The sequence below is a fragment of the Malania oleifera genome, chromosome 13 (genome assembly GCF_029873635.1).
Source record: "Malania oleifera isolate guangnan ecotype guangnan chromosome 13, ASM2987363v1, whole genome shotgun sequence".
NCBI lineage: Eukaryota > Viridiplantae > Streptophyta > Magnoliopsida > Santalales > Ximeniaceae > Malania > Malania oleifera.
In genome coordinates this window covers 78,737,516-78,765,218 of record NC_080429.1, presented here as the reverse complement: position 1 = coordinate 78,765,218, position 27,703 = coordinate 78,737,516, and the positions used below count along the sequence as shown (strand labels likewise).

At 35.9% G+C, this 27,703-nt stretch overlaps 1 protein-coding gene across 6 annotated transcripts in view; it reads right to left on the bottom strand.

Moving 5' to 3' along the window:
* Positions 1-4,602: 4,602 nt before the first annotated feature.
* Positions 4,603-27,703, bottom strand: part of LOC131146108 (inorganic pyrophosphatase TTM1) — a 45,073-nt gene continuing 21,972 nt past the window's right edge. For all 6 annotated transcript variants that reach the window (XM_058095451.1, XM_058095448.1, XM_058095452.1 and 3 more), the window contains 6 exons: positions 23,179-23,373; positions 7,765-7,887; positions 7,590-7,702; positions 7,114-7,231; positions 6,492-6,764; positions 4,603-5,079 (listed from right to left, as the gene is read on the bottom strand). In XM_058095451.1, coding sequence (XP_057951434.1) covers positions 4,861-5,079; positions 6,492-6,764; positions 7,114-7,231; positions 7,590-7,702; positions 7,765-7,887; positions 23,179-23,373 — 1,041 coding nt within the window. In that variant the 3' untranslated portion in view covers positions 4,603-4,860. The remainder of the gene's footprint in view (positions 5,080-6,491; positions 6,765-7,113; positions 7,232-7,589; positions 7,703-7,764; positions 7,888-23,178; positions 23,374-27,703) is intronic.

Below are 27,703 nucleotides of genomic sequence, written 5' to 3'. Positions count from 1 at the left end.
TCAATTGGAAAAATCCCAAAATTTCTGAAGATGGACTTACAATCAAATTATCACCAATTGAGATTTGGGAATTAAACATCCCAAAGACGGAATTTAGTACACGGTATAATCACTACAAGTTTCTTGTATTACAATTTGGGGTTACCAATGCACCTTACATTTTCATGGATATGATGAATCAAATTATTCAACCATACTTGGATCAATTTATTATAGTTTTTATAGGTGATTTTTGATATATTTAAAGACTCAAGAAGAGCATGAACAATATTGGTGATTAACTTTGCAAACATTATGGGAGCATCAGTTATATGCTAAACGGGAAATGTGAGTTCTTGACCACTAGTGCAAAATTTCGGGACATGTCATAATCAAAGAATGGTTATCTATTGATTCTTCTAAGGTCGATGTTGTATTGAGTTGGGGAATCCCAAAAAATGTGGCTTAGATTCATAGCTTCTTGGGTTTGGCAGGGTATTATCGCAGTTTTGTGCAGAATTTTTCTAGAATGTCTGGGTCACTGATTAAGTTGACAAGAAAAGGAAAGAAATTTGTGTGGAGTGAAGAATGTGAATGAGAGTTTTAATAATTAAAACATCGATGAACAATAGTTCCAACAATAACTCTTCCAAATAATGAGGATCATTGTGTTGTATTTATAGATGTTTCCTTGAATGGATTGAGATGTGTATTGATGCAAAAGGAAAATGTGGTTGCCTAGGGATCATGACACTTAAAGCCTCACAAGTGTGATTACCCGACCCAAGACTTGCAATTAGCTGCTATTATGTTTGCATTAAAATTATAGCGTACATACTTATATGAAAACAAATTTGAACTGTATTTAGTTGATAAAAGCCTTAAATATCTTTTTATTCAAAAGGAATTCTATTTTGGAGCTAAAGGATGATAAGGGGATGGTTACTAGGAATCCTAATTGTATTGCATTTTGGTTATTGAATTCTTGTAGGTACCATTTCTAAAGAAGGATCCGGAATATATTATCGGTTGAGAGGGAGAAAGGTTATGTCGGTGTTAGATCTTTAGGAACTGGAAATGAGAATTAAAGTTATTGAGTATTGGTGCTGAAGTAAGGGGTATTAGACCAGGATGTCCAATTCATCAGTTCGTGTTAGTTATCAGTTTTAAAAAAGTTGTTTATGAGATTGACTCAAAACTTGTTGGGCTAACGATAAATTTTATTTGGGGTTATATTCAACAAATTTCGAGGACGAAATTTCTATAAGGAGAGGAAAATGTAACGACTCCAAAAATAATATGCATGGAAGTGTTAAAAAAATATATTATTATATTAAATTAAATAAATAAATAAATAAAATAAATAATGATATAAAACTTATTTGCGTATATATGTACAGGAAAAAAGCATTTAGATGCTTACAGAAGAAGTTTAGATTGAATTGAAATTGAACATTCCATTTCAATACTACATGCCCTCTCTCCTAATACTGCATGCTCTCTCTCCGCAAGCTCTCTCTTTCTCCGTCGAATTGAAAAATAAACACCATTTTTGGGTCCTAACTCCACTCCTGAACGTTTTAACCAGAGTGAATTCGTCGTTTGGACGTCAAATGTACCACTCCAGGGCTAAAATAAGGGGAATAGATTATGTCAGATATTTTTGAAAATTCAACCGATTAAAATGAAGTCTATGATTACAAGATTGTTATATATGATTTTTTAAATAATCATGCGTAGGAAAATGATAATTTGGTATATTATATATATGTGTATTTGGGAAAAATCAGGTATTTTAAGTTAGGTAAAATATTATGTCAGTTTATTTTCGAAATTGAATCAATTAAATTAAGAATATGGATACAGAAATACTGTATATGATTTTTTGAATTATTCAGGCATATGGAAACGATGGTTTTTGGTGATTATACCAGATTTTGGGGGAATATTTTGGAATTAAATTAAACTGTAAGGATTGGATTATATTAGATTATTAGGAATAATTTGGAATTAAATTAAACTGTAGGGATTGGATTAAATCAGATTATTGGGAATAATTTGGAATTAAATTAAACGACAAGGATTAGAGTATATCGGGTTTTCTTGGAATATAATGGAATTAAATTAAATAGGTGAAATTAATCATATCCTTATTTTCAGTAAAATATATTTTTTCAGACAGTTATTATATTATGATTTATCAGTTAAATCAAGCAGTTATTATATTATGATTTATCAGTCAAATCAAGCAGTTATTACATTATAATTTATCAGTCAAATCTGACAGTTATTATATTATGATTTATTAGTCTAATTGTGGCATGAGAATAATTTCTGTTATTAAACTTGTTGGGATTTTTATAATGTTGTATTAAAAATGTTATGGTATTATACTATTTTATGAAATTGTTAAAAACAATGCATAAAATTGTATATGGTGTTCTATTGAGCCGCGATCTTGATTACGTACATAATGCTCTATTGAGCCGCGATCTTGATTATGTTATGATACGTCGGTTTTTTACCGATTTATGAATGTGACATATTCTATACAAAATTATGAATATGATGGTTTTATACGGAATTACGAAAAATGAGATCATGTTACTGTTTTTACTATGTAAATTATATGTGATTTATAAAAAAATGGGCTATAATAAGCCGAAAGTATGTTATCAAGGAAATTATGTACTTTCGGTTATACAAGTGTGAGTACCGTTTCAAATGTCGTTTCAGTTACAGTTAAATATATGAATATTTTATGATCACACTAAAACTCATCTGCCACACACTGATGATAATCTATTCCGTCTTATTGAGAGGTGTCTCACCTCATCATTATCTAACATTTTTTAGATGTCATGAGGAGCATAACAGTAATCAGAATAGTGCGGTGGAAGCTTAGGTGGGATAGAAGATTTTATTTAGAATAGATCTTTATTAAATTATGTTTTTGATGTATTTAGAATTTTAGGGGTGTTAATTGTATATTGGAAATGATATTGTTATATTAAGATAATTAGTACTCTGGTAATGTATATTGGAGGTCTTCCACTGTATGAAATATTCAAGTCACTATAGGTGGTATCAGAAAATTTTAAATGAAATTTTACGGGTCGCTACAAATCAATCAATTCTAATTGATCAGTTAAACTTAAAAATAATTTGTTGATTAAATTCAATTAGTCAATCAATTTATATTTATTCAATCAAAGTTAACACAAATTAGTTTTTATTTATTTATTTATTTATTTTGATTTATCAACTGAAGCTTTTTTGTGATGTCTGTGTAGGTGCAAGTATGGAGGCAGACCCACTGGACTTTATTTTTTGCTATTTTTTATTTTTCTATTTTTTTTTGTTTTTTTTTTTTTTTATGTATTCAAGTTTATTTTTATTTTCCATGTATTTTTCCATTTTCATTGTATTAATGAATATTTACAAAATCATATGTAAATTTGATTTTTAATGGAAAATTATATCTAGAGAAAGATCCAAGAGGTCACTAAAATTAAATTTAAAAAAAAAATCAAACTTTGTTTGATAAAGTCTTGAACAAAATGGGGAGTCTACAGATATTTCTTACCATCGAACTGTGCTGATGCCCAAGTATGGCTTCAAATATGCGAGAGTTCTCACATCATTATAAACGTAGATAGGTCAAGAAGTTAGTTAAGAAAACTAGGATTAGACACTTAGGGTAAAAGAGTGGAAATTATGGACACAATTATTAGAATAAAAATTAATCCAATTCGCCTTTAAGAAACTAAGTAGGTAGGGGATAAAGTTAAAAAAATTAATAAATCAGGATTAAATTTTGGTATATTGGAAAAGAAAAATATAAGATGTGGTAGGAATTATTGACACAAAAACTTAAAAGAAAGCGTTGTAGAGGTCAAAAGAATAAATAATAGAATTATAAAAATTAAGATGGTCTTAGGCTAAGAAATAATAAATATCATTAGTGTTTATGCTCCTCATGTAGGCTTTACAGAAAATCTTAAAAGATAGCTTTGAAATGATATAGATAGTATTATATAAGGCATATCAGGGACGGAGAAAATATTCATAAGAACATATTTGAATGGACACATTAGAATGGATAACAAAGGTTATGATAGGATACATGGAGAATATAGATATGGAGACAGATGAGCTTAGGAGATAATCTTAGACTTCGCTATGTCATACGATTTTATTACAATGAATACTTATTTTAAGAAGAGAGTAGAATACTTAAAAACCTTCAAAAGTCAAAAAAATAAAAATCAAATAGATTTTGATCTTAACTAGGAGGGTAGATCGTTTATCGAGTAAGGATTGTAAAGTTATTTTAGATGAAAGTTTGACCACAATATAGAATTTTAGTGTCAGACGTATGTATTGAAAAATGAAAGAGGAAGGATAAAATAAACCAATATATGAGAATTAGATGGTGGAACCTAATTTAGACACAAAATGATAAAAAATGATGGACTATAGAGGATGATGTAGACACATTCTTTGGAGTAGTGTAGTTAGGTATATTAAAAAGATAGAAAAAGAAATTTTAGATGAATCAAGAGAAAGATTCTCGATATTCTAGTTGGTGGATGATGGATGCAGGCAGAGACAGAGGTGCAATACACAGAACAGAGCATCACATCAGATTACAAAACGTTACTACAGAAAACTTAAAAAGCTGTAATTTGCCACCAAAATGAAGCTGTTCATGGATTCCTCCTCTATCTCCACCTACAGCAGCTAACAACAATATAAAGGTGAACATTTTTGTGCAATGATGATGATAAAGGTGAACATATTTATACAATGATGAAAAGCATCCCATGCAAGGTGGACAAATTTACATTCTACAGAAAAGCGTGCTGTGTAGCACTGGCATCATTTTTGGGATGAGAGTCCCCTGAACAAGAAGATGCCTAGACCACCAACTGCCAAAGTCAAAATAAGAGGAACACTGATCAACTCGATGTCAGCAATTCTGCTTGTCCTATCTGTTCTGCCTTGGCGGGATCTCTCACCCCAGCACTCGTGTAGGAGATTGCTCAGATTGTCCAATTGATGCATAATTTGACGTTGTCCCCGTGCAATAACTTGTATCTGAATCAAAAAAGGATGTTGTGAGGAGAACCCAAAGTGTTACGTTAGATCAATCTCCTTTGTATAGAAGTGAACATGATAATATAGGCAAATACTCAGAAAAAAAACAAGAGGGGAAAACAGAGGAAAGGAGGGGCAGGAGGTGTTGGGGTGGGGCAGGAAGAGAAATGGAGGTATACTGGTGCCACATTTATTTCTTTTGGAGATTATGCTTATATTGGCCAGGGCTATTTGAAATAAATAGAGAACCTGCATACATGAGCATCTTACACATCAGGTCCAACCAACCATGTACAACGAAAAGCAACAAATACAACAAATGTTTCGTTGCCCAAATATGAACTTCATTTCCCACGCAAGGCCCTTGACTCAAAAACCATCTACGCAAAATATTTCTACAATAACATTTACATCCTTATGGATTTGATCCCAAGTGAGCTTAGTTAAAAATATTTCAACCCCTTCTCTATGAATTGTTTCTGGCCCTGTGCGAAAAAGTTAATTACATGATTCAACAAACCCAAAAATATTTTTTCCAGTGCAACAGTGCTTTCAGGTACAAATGCCAAAAAATCTAGGACAACCAAACCCTTTTCCTCACAGAGCCATATGGTGTTCTCTTATTCCTCCCAAGGTTAGTTCTGCCGTGGTTAGGGTCATTGGGCAAAATCCTCACTATGGATAATCATCAAAAGAGGGGGTGGGTAATCCCCAATCAATGCTACCTGCGCAAGTGCAATGAGGAAACAATCAACCATATTTTTTTGCTTTGTGGCTACACTAACGGCATTTGGTCCAGCTGCCTTAGCCATCTACACCTTTCCTGGTCTACCCCAGTGTCACTCCAGGCATCTCTTTATAGCTGGGGCTATTCTTGCTTGAAGGGGCCTCAGAAAAAGGCTTAGTGCAATCCCCACAGCAATTTGTTGGGAGGTCTGGAAAGAAAGAAATAAACTTGTTTTTCATGCAAAGAAATGGGCTCGAACCAAGTTTATTCACAGATACTTCTCAATCTTTTCAGCTGGAGCAAGACTATTAAAGAAGTGAGGTTCAACAATTGGCTTGACTTCTGCAACTCTCTTCCTTATTTAGCAGTCTAATGGGCCTTTGAGCTTCTCTTATTTCTCTTCTATTGCAGCATGTTGCTGCCCCTGTAGTCTTTACCTTCTTTGTTGTTGTATTGATCATTCTTTTGTTATTTACTGAAAGCTTCATTACCTTATGAAGAAAAAAGGTACAAATGCCAGAAATTTTGGCATTAAAATGGAAAAGTTGCTACATCTACAATTTTCCCAATAAACTTACATTGAGTTGTCAGGGAAAAAAAAATCCTAATAATACTAGAACTAAACTATTACTCAACAGACATGCCATTGTCCAACAAGAAAACGAAAATTGGATCATGATGATACCTCATCCATCAAGGGTGACTCCTTAGCCAATTGGGAAGAAGATGAAGAACTAGGAAGTAATGATCCAGTCAACACACCATTGCCCACGCCAGCCATAAAAAGAGAAGTGGGTGCAGAGCCGTTGCAGGCTTCAGCCTGCAGAGCCAAATTTTGCTGGCTAGCAGAGACTTTCCTGATAAAGAACTTGGAATTTAATTCTTCAATACGATTTGTGAAGTCATCCATCCTCTCATTCAGTGTAGAAATTTGTTCCGACAGTTGAGTAATGACGCCCTAAAAATACAAAGACAAGATGAGGGAAAACTACTGCAATATTCCTTGACTTATCAGAAGCACAAATAGGTGAATAAGATATATGCAGAATGTAGGTCCAATTACTCTTATTTGTAATCTTAAATGGAATGTATTGTGAGGAAGTGATAAAAGAGAATTGAAATAAATTGCTTGTAAGAGGGGAGCGGATGCAGCAGTGATTGCAGTGACACTCCCAGTACCAAACAATGGAATATGGTTTTATTTTTCTATAAACAAAATGGGAAGGACTTTGTGCATGGGAGGAAGGGTAGACAACTATATAGCAATTTCAACAAATGAATTCTGAAGAAAGATATGTACTACTTACATGGTTTGCAAGTGAAGCAGGTGACTCAAGGGTTCTTCCATCAAACCTTCTGTTTTGCACTGCAAGTCTCGTCAGTTTGGATAAATTCTTGTCACGTTGTGTTGAAAATGAATGTGCACTGCCAAAATATTCAGCAAGAATATAGTTTACAAAATCAGTTCCTCAAAATTTATAGAATAACAAATGACTAGCTATGAAATAACAATGCAAACAGTCATTGTTCGGAAGACTCTGAAATCAGAGTCAAATTATACTGGTGCAATTACTGTATCATGCAACTGGAATATTTTAATTCAAGATGACAATAACAAATCATCACCTCATTTTGGGAAAAATTATCTAAATAATGGAAAATACCCCCAAACAAATGTTCCCTCATCGCAAACCAGTGAAGGCTGTGCATTTTTCCCCTCCCAATTCAGACTGCATATGTATCATATTATGACAAACTATGATGAATATGAATATAAGGCTACCGGTTGAGATACTGTGTTCTCCTGTCAGCAGAGGCTCGGGAAAGTGCTTCTTTCGGGCTTGAAACCACATCATCATCTATGCTGAGTTTTGTCTTCAAATCATCTGGCAGTGCCTGTGGATTGATTGGATCAGGGCAATGTACAAACAGAAAATGGCAGAATTTGTTTGTCATACCATGACATCATTTACAAGCTTCTCTAGCTGAATTTGTTCTATGTAAGTGTGCGGAACATATGAGCCCTCCAAGCCCAGCAGCTCTGCAACATGTTTAACATATAAACGATCCCTTCCTTGCACCTGTATGCCAAGAACTGCAAAGTTACTTCTTAACTTGTAGATAAAAGATATCATTCAATAAGCCAACATAAAAAATCTTAATGGGAAAATGAGAAAAATGGGGGTCATTTAAACATTAAATGTGAATCTATTAAGCACAAACATGGATAAGGACATGGTCATACAACAATTCTTGAAAAGGTATGACAAGGTATGACAGTGATACGCTATAAATAAAATATTTTAAATATTTTTTTGATAGAAAAAGAAGCTTTATTGATAATCGAGAAGAGAAACAGACATAATAAAGGAGAACAAGTAAAACATAGAAAAGAGAAAACAACATCAATTTATAAGAGCCACCCAGTCTCGGTTGACACCCCTTAAAACATCCTGCTGTCATAAACCCAAATGAGAAGCCAAATACCTCACTGTCCCAAAGAACCCCAACCGACAATTTCTTTCCAGAAAAAAAATTCCACCATTTCCCACAACACAGCACAAAGAACAGACCTCCATAACCTCTTTACATCCTTGCCTTTCGCCAAAAATAATAAAAGAAATAGTCAAGAGCTCTCTCACCATACACCTCCATAAAGAAGCCCCACTGATAATCTCTTTCCAGAAAAAAATTCTACCATTTCCCACAACACACACCTCCATAACCTCTTTACATCCTTGCCTTTACCAGAAAATAATAAAAGAAATAGTCAAGAGCTCCCTCACCAACTTGGACAGACCCCAACTTCACCAAGAACTCCAGAAAGAGTATTCCATGAGCCCCAAGCAAGTGAACAATGTAGGAACAAATGAGCCGTATGTCAAACATCCTCAGAACTATTCCCACATATAAAACATATCAGGAGACAAAGCTTTAGAGGGCTTCCTACTCTGCTGCAGATTGATGTTGTCAACTCTATTAAGTGCTGCCAGCCTTATAAACGCCATTATTTTAGAAGTAAGTTCAACCTCCCAGATACCCTGATAGAGAGGAAAAACCACACAAACATTAATAAAGTGAGAAAAGAAAGATCTACACCAATAATCCCCCAATGAATCCAAGCACCAAACTCTACCATCACTCATGTTAGATTACCACTTTACCTAAAAGTTTGTGGGTCAACAATGTCAATCAAGTGTTAACACTCCCCTGCACATGCAGCCTGATTGCATGCAGAGGGGTAACCACACAATAACAACACCCGGCTACAATGAATAAGAAAATTCTTAACAAACAACAATAAACGCGGGCAACAAGACTCGAGCCCAAGACCTCCTAGCAACCATGGCTCTAATAACATGTTAGACTAGCACTTTACCTAAAAGCTTAGGGACTGTTTGGTATCACTCTTAAAAATTATGAAAACGAAAACAAAAAATGAAAACTAAAAACCAAAAATAGAAACTAAAAACTGAAAACTAACAACTTGTTTGGTTAATATTTGTAGAGCTAAAAAAAATTAAAAAATTGATTAAACAAAAGCTCATTTTTGTCCTTGAATCAAACAAAAATTACAAAATATAATTTAAATAATAAAATTACAAAGTAAAGTTAAAGATACTATATAAAACTAAAAATTATTATAATTATCTTAATTATAATCTTTTAAAATTCACTTTACTAGAAGAATCTAATTGTATATGGCAATTAAAATATAGTTTAAAATTACAAAGTAAAGTTAAAGATACTATGTAAAACTAAAAATTATTATAATTATTTTAATTATAATATTTTAAAATTCACTTAACTAGAAAAATCTGATTGTATATGGCAATTGAAATATAGTAAAAATATTATGTAAATGATTTTTATTTATTTTTTAATTATTTTTGAAATTTTGTGGGCATTTTTTATTTTAAAATTCATATGATCATTTTAATTTAATTTCAGTTAAAAAGTATGGATAAAATGAATGATTAATCTAGAAAAGTTAATTTTGGATATTAAAATATTCTGACAACAGGTTGCCAAAACAATTGAAAACCATAAAATCTAATTTTTAGTTTTTTTTTGCAAGCAGCTGAAAAACTGGCAAGATAAACAGACGCGTTACAAAACGAAAACTGAAAAATGAAAATTGAAATGATACTAAACAGGCCCTTACAATGTTAGGTTGTGGGCCAACAATGTATATCAAACCTTAACAACTCCAACCGGAGATTTAGCAACCCTCTAGTACAAAGAGCAAAGAAGAAAGCTCCTCCATCTCTCTATCATTAAAATCCTAGTGAAATGAAATTCTCAAGAAAAGTAATCCATCTCAAGAATAAAAAGAAGAACAAATCACATCACTATTGTGAGAAGAAAGGAGATAGGTACTGGATAATACATTCCCCCCCACCCATACATCTTTCTAAAATCTAATACAACTACCTCTACCCAATTGAAGCTTTGTTGAAGGACGAAAGAAGGATAAACTTGCGAAATGGCCTCCAAGGACTCCTAAAGCATTTCTTAAAAACCCAAATTAGCATCAAACTCACTATTTTGTATGCCATATTACTTTTCATTACTTTGAGCAAAAGGGAATTCACCTCCAATGAAACTTGCCACAACCATTTAGCCTAGAGGGCAGTGTCTTTAGACACCAAATTACGAAGATCTGATACTCCTTTTTTTTGACCTACATGCCAATTTCCACTTAATCAAATGATCTCTCTTCTCCCCTAAACCCAATCAGAGAAAATCCCTTATAACCCTCTTAAGCTTTTGAGCTACCCCTCCTATAATCCTAAAACAAGAGAAAAAATACAGAGGAATGACAGAAAGGCAGGACTGTATGAGAGTAACTCTACCACCTAAAAATCACAAAGTTCCTTTCTAACCACCCAACTGCTTTGCTACCTTGGTGTCTACAGGATCCCAAAAAGCTAAGGAATAAGGTTTACCTCCCAAGGGACTCTTAAATAGGTCAAAGGCCATTGAACACCATATCCAGCTAGGGGAGGTTAGCTCCAAAACCCTCTCAAGGTTAACCGGCCAACACCACTCTTATCATATTAATTCTAAGACTAGAAACACTCTCAAAGATCTGCAATATATTGAGAATTTTAACAAGCGGGTCAACATTGACAACTAAGAAAATAATGGTGCCATCAGCAAAGTGCAAATGAGACACTAAAATCCTCCTTACCCACCTTAATGTTACTGGCCTCCACAAACCCCCATCTACAGCCCTATCTCTCATTATACTCAACACATCCACCACAAGGACAAATAAAAAAAGGGGATAAAAAGGATTGCCTTGCTGACTCCCCTATCCAATGCCTCCACCTAACTCCAAACCCTTTCCTAAACTCTCAACTAACTCCATAAAAGGCCTTCTCAAAGTCCAATTTGAACACAATACCCTTCTTCTTTCTATAATGAACATCGTCCACCACCTCATTGCAATCAAGATAGCATCCACAATCTACCTCCCTCCCACACAAGCATTTTGAGCAATGGAAATATTATGAGACAGAACTCAACTTATTAGCATGCACCTTATCAATGATCTTATATAGGGTAGATACTAAATTAATAGGACAAAACTTCATCAGATTCCCCCTCATCACATCCCATCACTTCTAAGAAGAAAAAAAAAGAAAGCGATTAACCCGTCCAGCCCAGGAACTTTATCTCTCTCTAGATTAAACACATCTTCCCTAACTTCCTCCTCCTAAAAAAGCCTCGCCAACAAAAACATCATGTGCCCAAAATAAAACCCTGCTCCAATCCCTATTAGCCTAACTAAATCTTCCACAGTTAACAAAATTTTCAAAGAAATTTGTGGCCTCTTCAGCTATCAATCCAACATCAGTCACTATTCCTTAGTTCTCAATAGGGCTGCAAATGAGCCAACCTGAGCTGAACTGACCCGAGCTTTGGCCCGCTCGAGCTTGGGTCAATTGCTTGAAAGAGAGCTCGAGCTTGGCTCGTTTAGCATATATATAACTCAAGCTCAGCTTGAGCTCAACTTGACTAAAGCTCGTTTCACATTAATAAACGAGCAAAGCTAGAGTGCAACTCAAAAGCTTGAGCTCAAGCTTAATCTCAACTCGATTTAAGCTCGTTTCAAATTAAAAAATGAGCTGAGCTACTAAACTAGTTAAATATAATTGACAATTAATAAAGATAATTTGAGAGAATATATTTTAAAGTTGAAAAATAAAATATTTAATGAGACTAATATTGACTTAGTTTGCCAGCTGGTAACAAGCTAGTAAATGAGCCTCAACGAGCTGGTAAACAAGTCAGCTAGTGATCCTAAAAAGCCAAGTATGATTCAGATCAAGCTTGAATTGTTTAGTTAACGAGCCTGAAATTTGAGCTCAAGCTCGGCTCTTATAACTTAATAAATGAGTCCGAGCAAGCCATCATCAAGCTGAGCACTGACTCACTGAGTAGCTCACAAGTGACTCAGACCTAGTTCTCAAATTCCTATCTCTTACATAATTACACCCCATTTGTCCATTCATCATCTTATGAAAAAACAAAAACTGAGTTACAATCCCCCTCCCTTACCCATTTAAACTTGGGGTTTGCCACCAACTCCTAACCTCCTTCAACAGTCCTCTAACTCATTCTTCAAAGTCATATGCCCTACTCCCTCCTCTCTCTTGAAAGCCCCTCCTCAATCTCTTTCCTATCTAGCAAACTCAATTCACTTAAAATATTCACTTTTTTTGCTCTTAACATCTCCAAACAGCTCTAAGTTCCACTTTTTGAAGACCTCTTTAATCCCCTTTAATTTCTTCATAAACCTAAAACCTTCCTATCCAACAACAACACAACTACTCTAATGTTGTGTTTGGAAGCATGGATTTTGGACCTTGGATTTGGATTTGGGTGGATTTGGGTGAATCTTAACACAATTACATCTTATCCAAATCCAATACAAATCCAAATCCAAGAGCTCCCCAAACATAGGGTGAGTCTCCTTAACTAAATTACAAAACCCATGGCGATCCATCCACATGCTGAAACCAAATAGGAGTAAAACCTAATCTGTCCTTTCTAGACTACAGCCAAAGAGGAAAATGATCTGAAGCAGGTCTAGCCAGGACCTCTTGAGTGAGATAAGAAATCTAATCTTCCCATTCATTAGTAAAAAGAAAAGCAATCTAACTAACTAGCTACCATTCCATTCCCACTAATGACCAAGTAAACAAAATATTCTGCAAAGGAGACTCTCTCAAACCATGAACAAAATATGTTTAATATATTATATTATAAATATTTTGTTAAACTAGGCATTATTCTATGGTTGAAAGTTTATGGAGACTAATCCCATGAACATTCCTTCTCTCAATAAGCTAAACTTCTACAATATTCTCTTTTGTTCCCTTATTTATAAATGTTAGAATACCACTTAAAAGCTTTGTGGCCTGCGGGCCAACAATGTATATCATGCCTTAGCAATAAATTTATTATGATTAGAAGCTCAATCTGTCGCCTGTTGCAATAGTGGTCACAAGTCAGAATTGAGATGAAAGTTGCTGCCTGCTGCCCCTATTAACTAAGCTTTGATTTGAAGCTAGAATGCTTCAATAGGTGATTTCTAGGTTATTCATGTGCTTGCTATGAACATAAAAGTATCTAACAAGTATCCAATGAGCATTGAAAGTTAATCTTATTATAAAATTTTGAACATTATGTGTGCGCGGAAGTATAAGGTGGGTGTCATACCTGATACCAATCCAACTATGAAGCATACACACTTCTATAAGGGTGTTGTATCTTTTACAAACACTCAGGCACACATCACAAGCTTCATGTATCTGCCCATAATTTCAAAACATATTTTAACTTTTGGAAAGTTCTCTGACACTCTTTGAACATTCCTTGGACTCTTACTGGGTACTCCAACATGTTAAGATGTAAAAATGACACTTATTAGTTGACTCCCTTCATTCATGAAATATCATAATTCGAACAGAAGAACTAGCATAATGTCCATTTCTTTAGAAGTTATAAGTTGACATTTACAATGGAAGTTATTAACTTGCATGTCCCTACCCTGCATCTGTTTTGATGCTTTATGCAAATCTGACACAGGGATAAAGCGGCCTCTAGAAGTATTTGTGCTATCAAGTGTGGAAGTTCCTGAAAAGGAACGTGTACTTCCAAGAGGGGGGTGAATTGGGATTAAAAATTTCTTTATACCCTCTTTAATTAATTCTTTCTTAACCCTTTTTGGATTCGGAAATTACACAATCACAAATACAGCGGATAATTAATTCAAGATTGAATCTTTATGAATGAGACTACTAATTTGAATACTTTGCAAGTTCCTTAGCACATCCAACAACTCAATCTAATTAATCAATATAAGCTTTCACAATTTCAGACAACAATTTCAGCAATGCTTCCAATATTCAGATTTAGATTTGAGCTTAAATACATAATTGATGAATAACCTTTACAAACAAGGAAGGCTTGATTTCTTCAATATGAAACACAATAGAAAATTCAACCAAGCTTCCAAAACTCAAATATTGATGTTAAATATGTAACATGAAACATGCAACCAATTAATTTGTTAACGAGCTTTGGTATTGATCAATCAATGCACTTCCTTTGATCAAGGTTTCAGCAAACGATTAATCAACGTACTCCCTTTAAAGTTTCCGCAAAAGATCAATCAAAGTACTCCCTTTAATTAAAGTTTCCACAATCTCAATAACAAATTAATTTCAAACACTTAAATAAACATCCATGCAATTTATATATGTAGAAAATTAATGAGTAGGGAAGAGAGTGAGACGCGAGTTTTACGAGGTTCGGCTATACCTGCCTACATCCTCGCCTTAGGCAAACACTCCCAAGGATTCCACTATACCACTCCTTTACAGGTAGGAGCAACCTTACACTCTCCTTTGACGGGCAGGAGCAGCCTTTTACAATCCCTCCTTCAACTAGGGTGGAGCCCCCTCTCCAAGCGATACCCCACACTCGGTACTACGATTCAATAATCCTGAACCGTCTACAAAAACAAGAAACAAATTTGGTGTACAAAGACACTCTTCAAGAGTAGATTAGTACAATTGAAAATAATATACTTCAATCAAATAACAATATAGAAAGATGAAGCTCAAGTGTATAGCACCGGGTTCTTTGTTAGATTGAAAGATTTAGAATTTGTGCGCAAAGATCGGTGAGAAATTCTTAGCAAGACTCAGTAGAAACTTTAGCAAGTATGTGAGCAAGAGAGCTTTTTGAAGATTGTAAACAACGAGAGCTTGATTGCTGATTTTAATTCTTGGAGTCTTGAATCCTTTGTCTTGAGGAGTATTTATAGAGTTTAGAAAGTGTATTTCGTGTTCCCCAAATGACTTGGAGTGTTTCCCAAGTTTTCATAACGTTTAGAATTCAAAAACTCAATTTTGGAAACTTCCCATCACTTTTAAAAATCTGAATTTCGAAGAGTCAGTCGACTGGGGTTTGAAGAGTCAATCACCTAGATCCACTCGGGTTTGCCCAATTTCATTCTATCCTCGTGTCAGTCGCCTGACAGCTTCGACCACCCTTCAGTATTTTGGTCATAACTTTTTATATACAACTCCAAATTAGACATTCTTGATATCAACAGAAAGCTAAGAGAAAATCCCACAACTTTCATGTTGAACACTTTTTAAGATAAGGAGTGTTTGATAGAGAAAAATGCACATCAATGTGGATATAGAAAAAAGAATAGAATTTGGAAAATCGTATTTTGGTGCTTTTCATTCCAAAAATAATTTTAACCTTTTTGAAATAACTTTTGACCTTATAAAAATATTTTCCAAGTATTTTAAAAGGTATCTAGGTCCAAGAAATTAACCTAAGAGCTTCATGTATCCATACTAAAATCGCTTGAAGTACTTACAAGAGACTTCTTAAGACTTATACATTCTAAGCACTTAAGTCTTCACGCTTTTCCATCTCTCGAGTCTATCTTGACTTCCAACTTCAATGCACTTTAAGCTTCATCAAATCATCTTTGAATCCATACTTTAATAGTACAAGCTTTATGAGATCTTCTTTCTTTGGAGTATAAGCTTTCAATAATCCTTGTGTGCACTTGACCTTGTATTCACATACTTGAGTCCTAAAATATCATCACTTAACCAAATATGTTAAGTTCCTATGATTTGTTATCATCAAAACAAGATTTTAAGCCTTGTAAGGCCAACAGTTCCTATCAAAAATCTCTAATTCGGCATGTAGAAACTGTTTATATATGGTTCATTTGAAAGTCTTAAAGATGAAAACAAGAAAGAAAATTTGGAAAGCATAAAACATGAAAATCAAACTTTTGATAATATAGATGTTCTATTAGTTTTTAATAGAAAAACTTCATTCCAATTCACATAATAAAGTGTAGCCTAGGTCATTACGATTCCAACCACCGTGTCCTCATGTCAAAGTCTACTAGTGGAGATCTGACTCGCGAATAGTAATGATTTATTTCATTTTGTATTACGTAGGGCGTAAGTCATAACACGCTCCACAATCGAATTGAAAGCTTAAGCTCAAGTCACATCAACTTATTAAACCTACCATTTATAAACCCACCTTCATTTCCATGTCTAATTGATGCGGATGGATTTTGATTTCTTGAGCTATTAATTCTTTTACGAACTTCCCTATTATGTTGCGCACAATTATTTACCTTTCAAAAAACAAAGAATCCATGGGTAATGACTTTTGGAGCATCCAAAAACCCACCTCCATTCCATGTCTAATTGATGTGGATGGATTTCGAGTGCTTACACTATTAATTCTTTGAGGCAATTCTCTATTATGTTGCGCACAGTTATTTACCTTTCAAAAAACAAAGAATCCTTGGGTAATGACTTTTGGTGCGTCCAATAACTTCATGATGGTGCAACTTAGAGTGAATGGTCATTTCCTCTCTTTGGAGAAGATCAATGCAATCCAATTGATTGCATCCTAAATGGCAAAGAAGCAAGGGGATGGAAAAGGTTTAAGGGACAAACGATGGGCAAAGAAGAGGGTTGTAGCGTTATCTTAAATGCACAAATGGTCACATCAATGTCACAATGTATGGATTTCAGCTCCATGAACACATTTCAAGGGTTTAGGAAGCTGAACAACCTATCAAGGTTAACCGGCACACTATCTTTTTGAGATTCAATGTTCCTAGGCATTGGCAATAGTGGAATCCCAATGAGGGAAGCCAAGGGAGAAAAGGGATTGGATTTGGAAATCCAATAAAGGTGGGTAAGGGGATTTGATCAAAGTTACCATAGTCTTCTCGAGGAAACTTTTCAAATTTCACAGCTAATTCACAAGAAAAGGCTAGAACCGGGCATATACAACCCATCCTATTTGGCCCAGCAATGGCAAGGCCTGTGGTTTTAGGCCCAACAAAAAAAGGGCCTCACATAATCAAGTTTTAAATACCAGATTGCTTGAAAGATCCCAAAGTGAGGTCCAATTAAAAGAAGCAAAGATTCCAAAGGGCACTGCTTCCAATGCACCTGAGTACACAATGAACAAGATGCCTTATTCACAAGCACGATTTATTTGCGCTCAAAAGAGACAGGGTCTCAACTACACTTATGGGACAGCACAGAGGGCACAAGATTTTAATGGACAGGTCAAGACGACATATGTAGAAGTGAGAGGCTTCTTCTTATTGATAAGACTCATAGAACAAGGTGTTACACTAAAGCAAAAGCAACATGGGAAGGATACATCAGCTTAAGGTCTTTCGAAATTGGCTATAAGGATTATCAAAGGCATATGATCAAGCGAGGATGAAGATGGTTATAGGAGGTCAAATAATATAAATAAAGGGAAACAGGGGATGGTATCAGAAAAAAGTTAAGAAGTTGTCTTCTGATTATGAAAAGGCAGAGGATGGCTCACTATCCTCTTACCGACTTTGAGGATGATGAGCTATTAAACAACCATTTGCAAAGGACAGGGGGAAGCAACAGCTCGAGTAGAAGAAACTCAATAGAACTGTGGGAATTATGATGTCCTAGAGCATATTGGCACCAGTATGGCTGTTGCAGGTCTCACATTAGAACTTAGAGGCTTCAATACAAAACAAATGTTGGATTAAGTCATAAAAAGAAAGACAAGGACACAGGTGAAACTCGTACTACAAAAGGACTTAGCCAAAGGACATTGGGGTCTTATTGTCTTGTCCTAAGTTCTATGAAAAATTCTATTGGTCCTAATTATCCAAGCTTGGAGACAAGGGACCTTGGAAATGATCAACCAGAGATTCAATAGGTAAACAATGTAAATTTTGAAGGTATTTTCCCTATTACTCTGTTACAGATAACCTTTTAGGATATGAAAGGAATAACTAGGTCGCTCAAGAGTTGCTAAATGAAATGGATCTTAGCTTGGTGAATCCTAGTGGAGACAAGATCAAACTTAAAATGAAGGGTATTAGGGACAGGAAAAAAGGAAAATAAGTGGCTTGCTTCTTCAGTCAACTCTGACAAGGAGGCATAGTTCCTTAGGCATTAAATGTGGGATCAAGTAAGATTTCTTTCCTAGAACGTTTGGGGGTTAAGGAGTGGTAAGAAAAGGAGATGGTTAATAAAGTTAGTCCAGATATCTTGTTCTTGCAGGAGTCATTAGTAGCGATAGATGCCTTCTTTTTCAAGAGCATTTGGGATTCTAGATTCAACGATTGAGCGTATTTCCTTTCTTTCCGGTTTTGGGTGCTCGGGTAGTAGCTTGGGATACCAACGTTGTTTTTCTTAGAGATTGTTTTATTGGGTTTTTCTCTCTATTAGTCTTGTTAAAATTTAAGGATTTCAAGTAGTGGTTTACATCAGTCAACAGATTTTTCTCTGCGCAATGCCTTTTTCATAAGCTAGCAAATCTTTTTGGGCTCTTAGTCCTCACTGGGTGGTAGGTGGAAACTGCAACGTTATAAGGAGTTTAAGAAATTGACTAGGGGACTTAATGGGGAGCAAAAAGTTTGATTTTTTAATTCAGGACTGCTGCTTAGAGGTGATCCCTTGAACAATGATAATTTAACTTGAGTGGATGCAGAATTTTGAGAGGCCTCTTCTCATGTTGATATATTTCTGTTTACCAACATCTGGGAAAATGTTTTTCCAAATGTTGTGTTGAAGGTTTTGGATTGGTCTGTCTCAACCATTTTCCAGTGCTTTTAGATTCCAATACTGTTCAATGGGGTCCTACCCATTTGAGAATATGTGGTTGACACACCCTTCTTTCCAGGACAATGTGTAGGTTTAACAGAGGAGCGCCATGTTCAGGCCTGGCAAGGTGTTTTAACCCTTAAGAGGTGAGGCGTAAGCCATAAGGTGTTGGGGCATAAGCCTTTTAAGAATTTGTTTCTAAGATAAAAATATGTAAATAAATTTTATATAATTTAAAAATAAGGAAAAATTAAGAAAATCACAAATATAATGTAAGAAAGAAAAATTATATATATTTTGAAAACTACTTGTTGGCTATTCAAAAATTGCTAACTTGAATATATGACATGAATCATGACAAGAGATAGCTATACTATCACAAATTTCAAACTATTTTCATGATCTAAGATACAACTCTCAATTATTTTGGAAAGAATGAGGTCTAAGAGTTTCTAGAAGTCAACTTATATTATGACATTCCTTTTATACAAACATGTAAAAAATTTTAACCAATTCTTACTTGAATATCACACACCCAAAATGCATAAGCCTCAACTAAAAAGGCGCAAACGACATGCCTCTTGTAAAAATGTGTAAGCCTCAACATGAAATGCGTTAGCCTTTTTGGAATTTGGTATTTTAGATTGAGCCTCAAGGCAATTTAGGCATGTCGTGCCTTGAGGCAAGCCACAAGTCGAGCCTCGATTGAGCCTTTTAAAACACTGTTTTTTACGATTGTTGGGTTGGATAGGCTGAAGAAGTGCACTGCTGGGTGAGGAGGATAGGCCTAGAAGGGCTCATCTTTGAAATGAGTTGGAGGTGGTTTTGTTGAGAGAGCATACGAGTTGACAACAAAAGCCAAGGACTAAGTGGGTGACGATCGGCAATTGTAATTTTGGTTTGTTTCATAGGCTGGCTAGTGGGAGAGGGTGGAAAAGTTTTATTAAGGAGTTCGATTTAGGGAGTTTAGGGAGGGATCACAAGCAAATTGAAGATTAGATTACATGCTTTTATAAGCTTTTATACACAGAGAATTGTCAGCATAGATTGATGCTTTTGGAATCTGGTTGGAGACCCATAAGGGTGGATAATGCTATTTGGTTAGAGAGGCCTTTTGAAGATATAAAAGTTTAGAAGGCAATATTTAAAATGGATAGGGATAAAGCTCTGGGTCTTTGATGGTTTTATGATGACATCATTTAGGACATCCGAGCAGTTTTGTAGGAGGACATTATGACATTTTTTGGGGAGTTTCATCATAATGGCCTGGGGTCGTGGGAAATAGTGTGAGTTCTAGCTTTGTATCCCTAATTCCTAAGAACGAGAGGTCAAGGAGGGTGAGGATTTTAGGCCTATTAGTTTGTTTACTAGCCTTTACGAAGTTTTAAACTAAGGTCTTGTACAAGAGACTTAGAGAATTTACCGGAATATGGTGACGATGGCTCAACCTGTTTTTGTTGAAGACGAACACATTTTAGAAAGCAATCTTTTTTTTTTGGGGGGTGGGGGGGAGGATGTGAAAATAAGGGGTAAGAGGGGTGTCGTCCTCAAAAATGGGCATTGAAAAGGCTTACGACATGGTGAATTGGGGCTTTCTAAGTAATATGATGGGTGAGAAGGGTCTAAAGCTAGTGTGGAGGAAATGAATAAAAGGGTGTTCAAGTTCAAATATGTTTGTGATTGTGAATGAACATCCTAGGGAGTGGTTCATGGCTCCTCAGGCATTAAGGCAAAAGGCTCCCTTGTCTCCCTTCCTATTTACCCTAGTGGTTGATGGGCTAATTAGATGATTTCGATGCTTAAGGCTTAATGATGATCAGAGGATTTGGTTAAGAGGAGGACGCGGAGGATTGGGTGTGATTAGAGGATTATGGTTGGAAGGGAGGGGTGGAGGTTTTTGAACTTCAGATACTTTGGTGATGATACCATTTTTTTTTTTCTTCTTTTGGAGGATAATTTTGGGAAATTTCGAAAGATCATTACTTCGCTAAGAATTTTTTAAAAGATTTCAGCAACATTTCCAATAGTGGGGTGGTTGCCATAAAATTGGATCCTAGTGATTTGAAGGGATTCAAAGCTCTAGCGGGCGATGTGCCATTGGCTTGGCCTTTGCTGTATTAAAAGGTAACTCCATATTTGCTGCCTTTTGGGGCCTAGTGGTCGAGAAAGTGGAAAGGAGATCAGAAGGATGTATTGTAAGAGGGTCTTATACCTCTTATTGGCGCTTCACTTTCTAACATTCCTATATATTCCTTTATCCCTTGTAACAGCTCCCATGAGTGTGGCAGCGGTTTTGGAGAGGCTTATTAGGGACTTCCTTTGGTTTGGTATTTGGGAGAATAAAAGGGATCATCTTGTTAGTCGGGATGTGGTTAAGGATGGGGCTTGGTAGTGTGATGTCTGAAAACATCTCTTTAGTTGGAAAAAGGTTATGGAGGTTCTCCTTAGAGGTATATTCCTTATAGCACCATTAGAAGTGTGAAGTTCATCGGAATGGGTTACCAAAGGAAGTGGCAATGTTTCTTCTGCAAGTCCTTGGGAGTTTGTTTCCCAAGTTACTTGTTTATTATTTCCTCTTACTTGGTTCAAAGTGGATAATGGAAATAGAATTTCATTTTGGGAGTCTATTTAGGTGGGAGAGGTTTCGATGGAGTTGTTGGTGCCTCGTCATTTTAGTTACTCCATTGTTCATGATGCACCAATTACAGCTTTTTTTCTTTTCGAGAGGGGCGCCTCTTTCTTGTGACTTCCACTTCTTTTAGGAGTCTTAATGAAAGCAAGGTTGATGAGCTTATTTCTTTATTGAGTGTGTTGGATTCTTTTGTTCCCAAATGATGGAAGATGTTCAGGATTAGAAAAAGAATTCTTCGTGTTCCTTTTCTTCTAATCAATTTTCACTCATTTTTCAAACCTTAACCCCTAGTTATTTTCCTTTGTATCGTTCAAAGGCTAAAGTTCCTTTTCAGATACAGGCTTTCATCAGGACCCTAGCTCTTCACAGGATGTAGGAAACACTGAAACTTCAAGAAGCCAGAAGTTGCGTATCTGAAACTGACACCTGCCCAACACTACCCAACACATGTCAGAACTTAATTTATTTATTTTATTTTTGGACACGATTGAGACACTTCCCAACACACCATGGACATTTCCAGGATACTTCATGCACCGAAACATTGCTTTATGTTGCCCCCCTTTAATATTGCAACCAAAATCCAAAAACAAATTAAGGAGGAGAAAAGAGACTTGATCAAGATGTTCTTTGACACTGGAGTGATTGGACTTTGGTACTCTATATATATATATATATATATATATATGTATATGTATATATATATGTATATGTATATATATTAAAATGAACGACTTGTTACAGGTAAGGAAACTCTATCAAGCCCTCAGCCTATATATTTGTACATTGTGCTGCAAATCAAGTCAGAACCTTTTTCTTCATTGACATGTGGTGAGACAATTTGGAATGCTCTTTTCTCTTGTTGGTGAAAAGTGGGTGGAAAATTTGCATGATTTCATGTGAGTAAAATTTTAGGGTATTAGGAAAAGTTGAAAACAGGGATTTATGGACTTGTGTTGTGTATGCATTCTTTTTGGACTCTGGCTTGAAAGAAGCGTGGAATTTTCAAGGCTTAGATCACTTTTCCACTTTTGCTGTGGAATAGATGTTAACTTTCTTGCTTCTTTTTGGGTACATTCCTTTCTTGGGTGATTTCATTGTCCGATCTTCAAAGGGATTCGAGTGCAGCATTATTGTAGTTAGCTGATATATGGAGAATGTCTTTCCCCCCACCCCCAACTATTGTACTTTTGTTTAGTTTTATTTAATGGATTTTTTTTAAAAAAGAAATAAAAATAGCATGTGGTACTTCATAAACAGAGAGTTTTGGACAAAAGGAAAAAAAAAAAAAGATTTTACATGACATCATGACATGCTATTATCAAGATAATGCTTCCAACAACAAATGTGCATGTTCTAATTAACATACACAAAAGGAGTGCATACTGCATGCCATAGTCCAAGGCATCCAGTAAGGTTAACTAGCAAAACTTTCAATGAACATACACAGCTAACTAGAAAGTAATCTGAGGCAAAAAAGGGTAAGAAACAAAATAAAGAAGAAAAAGTGGAACCCAAAATTTAAAATACATAAATGATTGTGCAAAACCGTATGATACCTGAACGTACTGCCGATTTAGTTGTTCCAACCAATCAGTTTTCACGCACACCCTATCATCAGCGAAGATATGGCTGCTTCTTTTCAGAATAGTCGCAATCATATAGCCCAAGGCCATCAGCCCCCCAAGTAAGCGCACGCTAACTTCAAAAGTTATTCTGGGTGATATAATGAATGGACTATCTGTAACCCATTCCTGAAAGCAACAAGTAAAATCAGTCATGAGCAACACAGTTCTATCTTATATACTGGATACTCATGTTTTGGCAGCAGTCAAACCATGATGTTTGAGCATGTCAACAAACCCATTATTAATGATATTTATGCTGCGTTTGGAACAAGAACTTCCATTCCTGGATTTGCAGTTGTTTGAAATCGGCCAAAATGCAATATAAATTTGTATTACTCAAATTCCACACGATCCAAATCTAAGGCAAACTCCATGCTCCCAACACACTTTCAATATTCATGTATCAAGAACAAAAAGCAGTTCCACCCTATGATAATTCTCAAATTCATAATTCTCACACAAATCAGCCAAGTGCAAAACAGAAATCTTCTCAAAAAAATTAGCACCAATGATTTGTTAGATTTCCTATTAAAGTGAGGATATTCAACAGCCAGAGGTATCAGAAATATAAAGATATGACCAAATGGTATCTGGCTTAAGTCCATAAAAAATGCTCAATGAAGATGGGAAAAAATGAGCTTTAGTTTTTATCAAGAGATAAGAGTTACATTAAAGCCAGTTGCCACTAGAATATAGAATTGGGTAAAAAAAAATGACAACTTTGGAACAGGGAAAGGAAAATAGGTGATAGCTTTTTTGCATTCTAGGTAGAAGTTAAAACAAAGTTTCTTCAATTAGTAACTCTCAAAGCAAAGTACACAACAGGAAGTTCCAATACAAATTCCTCTATCATATGTTAGCCTCAACATTCCATAACAGGTTTTGATGGTAACAAGACATTGTCATAGTACTAATGATGTTGTGCTTGAGTTGTGATTATCAACAATATTGGAAGAATGTGCACCCCTTGCAGACATGCTGAGGCTTTCACTGCATATGTGAGACTTCTAAATTTGTTATGTCTTGACCTCAGTTAAGATTTCTTAAAGTTGATTTGAAAGTTGGTTGGTTTAAGCAAGATAGTTCCTATTTGGGACTTCCCCTTCTGCGTAATCAAGCTTAATCATTGGAGTGTTGAATAAAATTGACTTTGAAACATTACTTGTATGTTTGAAGCATCCCAAGAAGATATTTGAATAGGACAATATATAAGGGAATCGGTGCAAGAAAAGTGAGTTTTGTTCACCTCAATCAGTTCCATGTTGCCATTCTGATAGTCTTTTCAACTATTATGAAGTGTGCATTACTAACTAATCAAACTTAATGCATAAGAGCTGAAGACACTCAAGAATATCTTACAATTCTTACAAAATTGTTTGAGTTACTACTTTAAATTGGTATCAAAGAGTACATCTTGCAAGATATTGCTCAAGATGATATATTCATGAAGAATATGTTGCACCAACCAGAAAGCAAGATATGAATTAGATTGCGTAAGAATACATGCCCACTTGGCCATAATATCACTGTGGAAATCTCGCATTCAGGAAGATCTTGTGTAAATAGGGAACAATTTGGGAAGTCTTGGCTCATTCACTTTTGACTTACCAAGAATATTTATATTGATTAAGTGAAGAATTTTGGAACTGATGACTGCTCCAGACTTGAACTTTAGAGGTTGGGAATCTTCCCGAAACTAAGCCCACAACCAGGAGTCTGTATGAAGCTCCATTGGGAACTCTGAAAGTTTAAACTTGAAGACTAGAGCTCCATGAAGTTAAAATTGTGGGCCTCCGAACAGCTACTTTTTGAAGAATATATATAGGAGGAAGAAGCAAACTAGAAGAAGTCTTCATCAAAACCAGTACAAAATTGATTTGCCTTAAATCTACTTCCAACTTCTGAACTATGTTGGTGATGCTACCTTTGAGTAGCTTCTACATTGTAATTGGACAGATAAGTCCCAGTGTTGAAATTGTTGTTCTGTGAAATTGTTGTTCTGTGATTAGCATTAAACGCTCTTGTACTTGGGCTAGAAATAAGTGAGGACAAGTAGCCCTTGTTAAACTGAGGACTGTGAAAATTGCTCCCTCGGTTCAAGAAGACAATCCTGCAGTGGCTTGATTTCACAGTGAAGAGGATAATTTAGTGAATTCTCAATGAGGAGCCTTGGGAAGTGGGGTACGTGCCAAACAATTATGTTGGGGTAGCTGAATGAGGCCCTTCCCTAAGCAATGCTCATGCAGATCAAGAAGACCTCATGCCTCGCACCTGATTAGCTCAGGTCAGTGAACCAACACTTGAGCAGGTCAGATGAGTACACATGTGTAACCAGTGACCACGTCAGATCAGAGAGCTACATGTCTGGCACCTGCTCCAATCAGGTCAGAGAGGCCACATGCCTAGCAGCCTAGCACCAGATCAGGTCAGGTAAGAGAGGGCACGTGTAGGCACCTGATCAGGACAGTTCAGAGAAGCCATAGGCATAACTCATATCTGGGTCATGTCAGGATAGCAAGCCTGGGCTACCTGGCACCTGGCTAGGTGTCTTGGGCCGAACACTTCACACCTTGAAAGGCTGTGCGGCACTAGTTGAAGCACTCTTGCTTAACTAGTTAGCCAAAAGTATGCAGCAGTTTCACCACAAACAAATTCACAACCATCAAATGTAAAGTAAGCAGAAGCAGTAAACATTCACGAAAGCAAATGAGAGACACGCGGTAAATTGTAAGCAATGCAAATCATTATTAATATCTTTGTAGGCAACGTGTGTACAGCGAAGGAGGCAAGTAGCTAAACACGTTTACAAATACTAGTAAGTTTTATAACGATTGATGAATACTCACCCTCCCCTAAAGATCTTTCTACACTATTCTAGCTTTGGCACTAAGAAACATAAAACTGACTGAGTCATACTCCCATTTTACACCAAGGCATTATCACACTAAATGAGTAAAGCCTATACTACTGGTTACCATCCCATACATACAAGACAAGCAGTAACAGTAAGCATAATGCCATGGACAAACTCAGCTCATGACACCAACCCAGGCCAGGCAGATGGCCAAGGCAGGAACGCATGGGCTACCAGTGCTCAAGTTGGATTAGGAGGATCGAGGTTTTAAAACCCAGACCCATAACCATCTCAGTGAAGACACTAGGTCAATCAGGACAGGCTGATCAATGGGTCAAATAGGTTGTCAAACAAGTGATCTCAGCATGACACACACACACACACAAAGATAATATTGCACTTATTTGAAATAATATTACAGAAATGCTGTTGATAATCACTTATTAGCCAATTAGACTTATTTAAAAAAACAAAAACAAAAACTAGCAATAATCTAGATTAATCTTGTACTTTTTCTACTTCTTCAAAATATTCTCAAAATTATTATTATTATTATTATTATTAAAAGATAGGAAGAGGATTTCAATTCAATTAAAAAATTACTTAAGTTGGTGTTCATGTCTGTGTATCTGCTGGGTGTATTACTTGGTAAAAAAACAAAACAACTACGATTGTGGAAACACAGCAACATTTCATTCATGTGATCCTGTGTTTTGAGTTTGGGGAAAATAGAGGGGCTGGGTTGACCCATGAATGACCCTGTGTCCATCTGTTTCAGGCTGGCTCTGGCAGAACCAGCAGAGACCATCCCAGTTCGTCACGTGTGCTAATCGGACCAGTCAGGGGATCAGGTCTGGTTGAACCCAATCAGACCAACCAGTTTAGTCCAGTTTTTAAAACCATGATCTGCGCAGCACCATTAGAGCACCTGCCAATAACCAATTCGCCAGTTGCCTAATGATGACAGAATTCAGACCTCCAGAGCTAGCCCTAACAAACTGACATACAAAAGCAAAGGATGGAGGCAAGAAAAGCTAAGAGAGAACTCCCCAGATCGCCTGGAATTCATTCCTTGCCTCCATTGACTTGAGCGTCAAAGGGATCCCCCAGAGTCACCCAAGACCTCCCAAGGTGTTTCCTTCCATGGTGATGTGCAGGCCAAGGCAGTGGTCACAAAAGCATTTTTTTGTGCGGCAATACATTATAAATTAGTTTTCTCTTTTCCGTGTATCTTCTACCTTTGTGCACTACTTTGCTTCAGTGTGATCACTTAATTGTTTTCAATTAAATCAAATTATGTTTGAATTATTGTTAACAACCCATTTCAACCCCTCCCCAACACCCACCCCTAAAAAAAAGTTACTAACTAGGCCAACAGTATATTGGATTGCAAGTACTAGTAAGGTCGCAGCTTTTAATTTAACCCAAGGCATTTGACCAATGGAGAGGTGATGAACAATGGTGTTGTGCATCCTGAATTCCTAATCTGAGGCCAATTTGTATGAGGCCCTTTCTTAAGCTGGCAGAGTACAGCACCCCAACAAGCGAATTCAAAACACTATTTTTTTATGAATTCATCAAGATGTGCTGAGCTGTAATGTC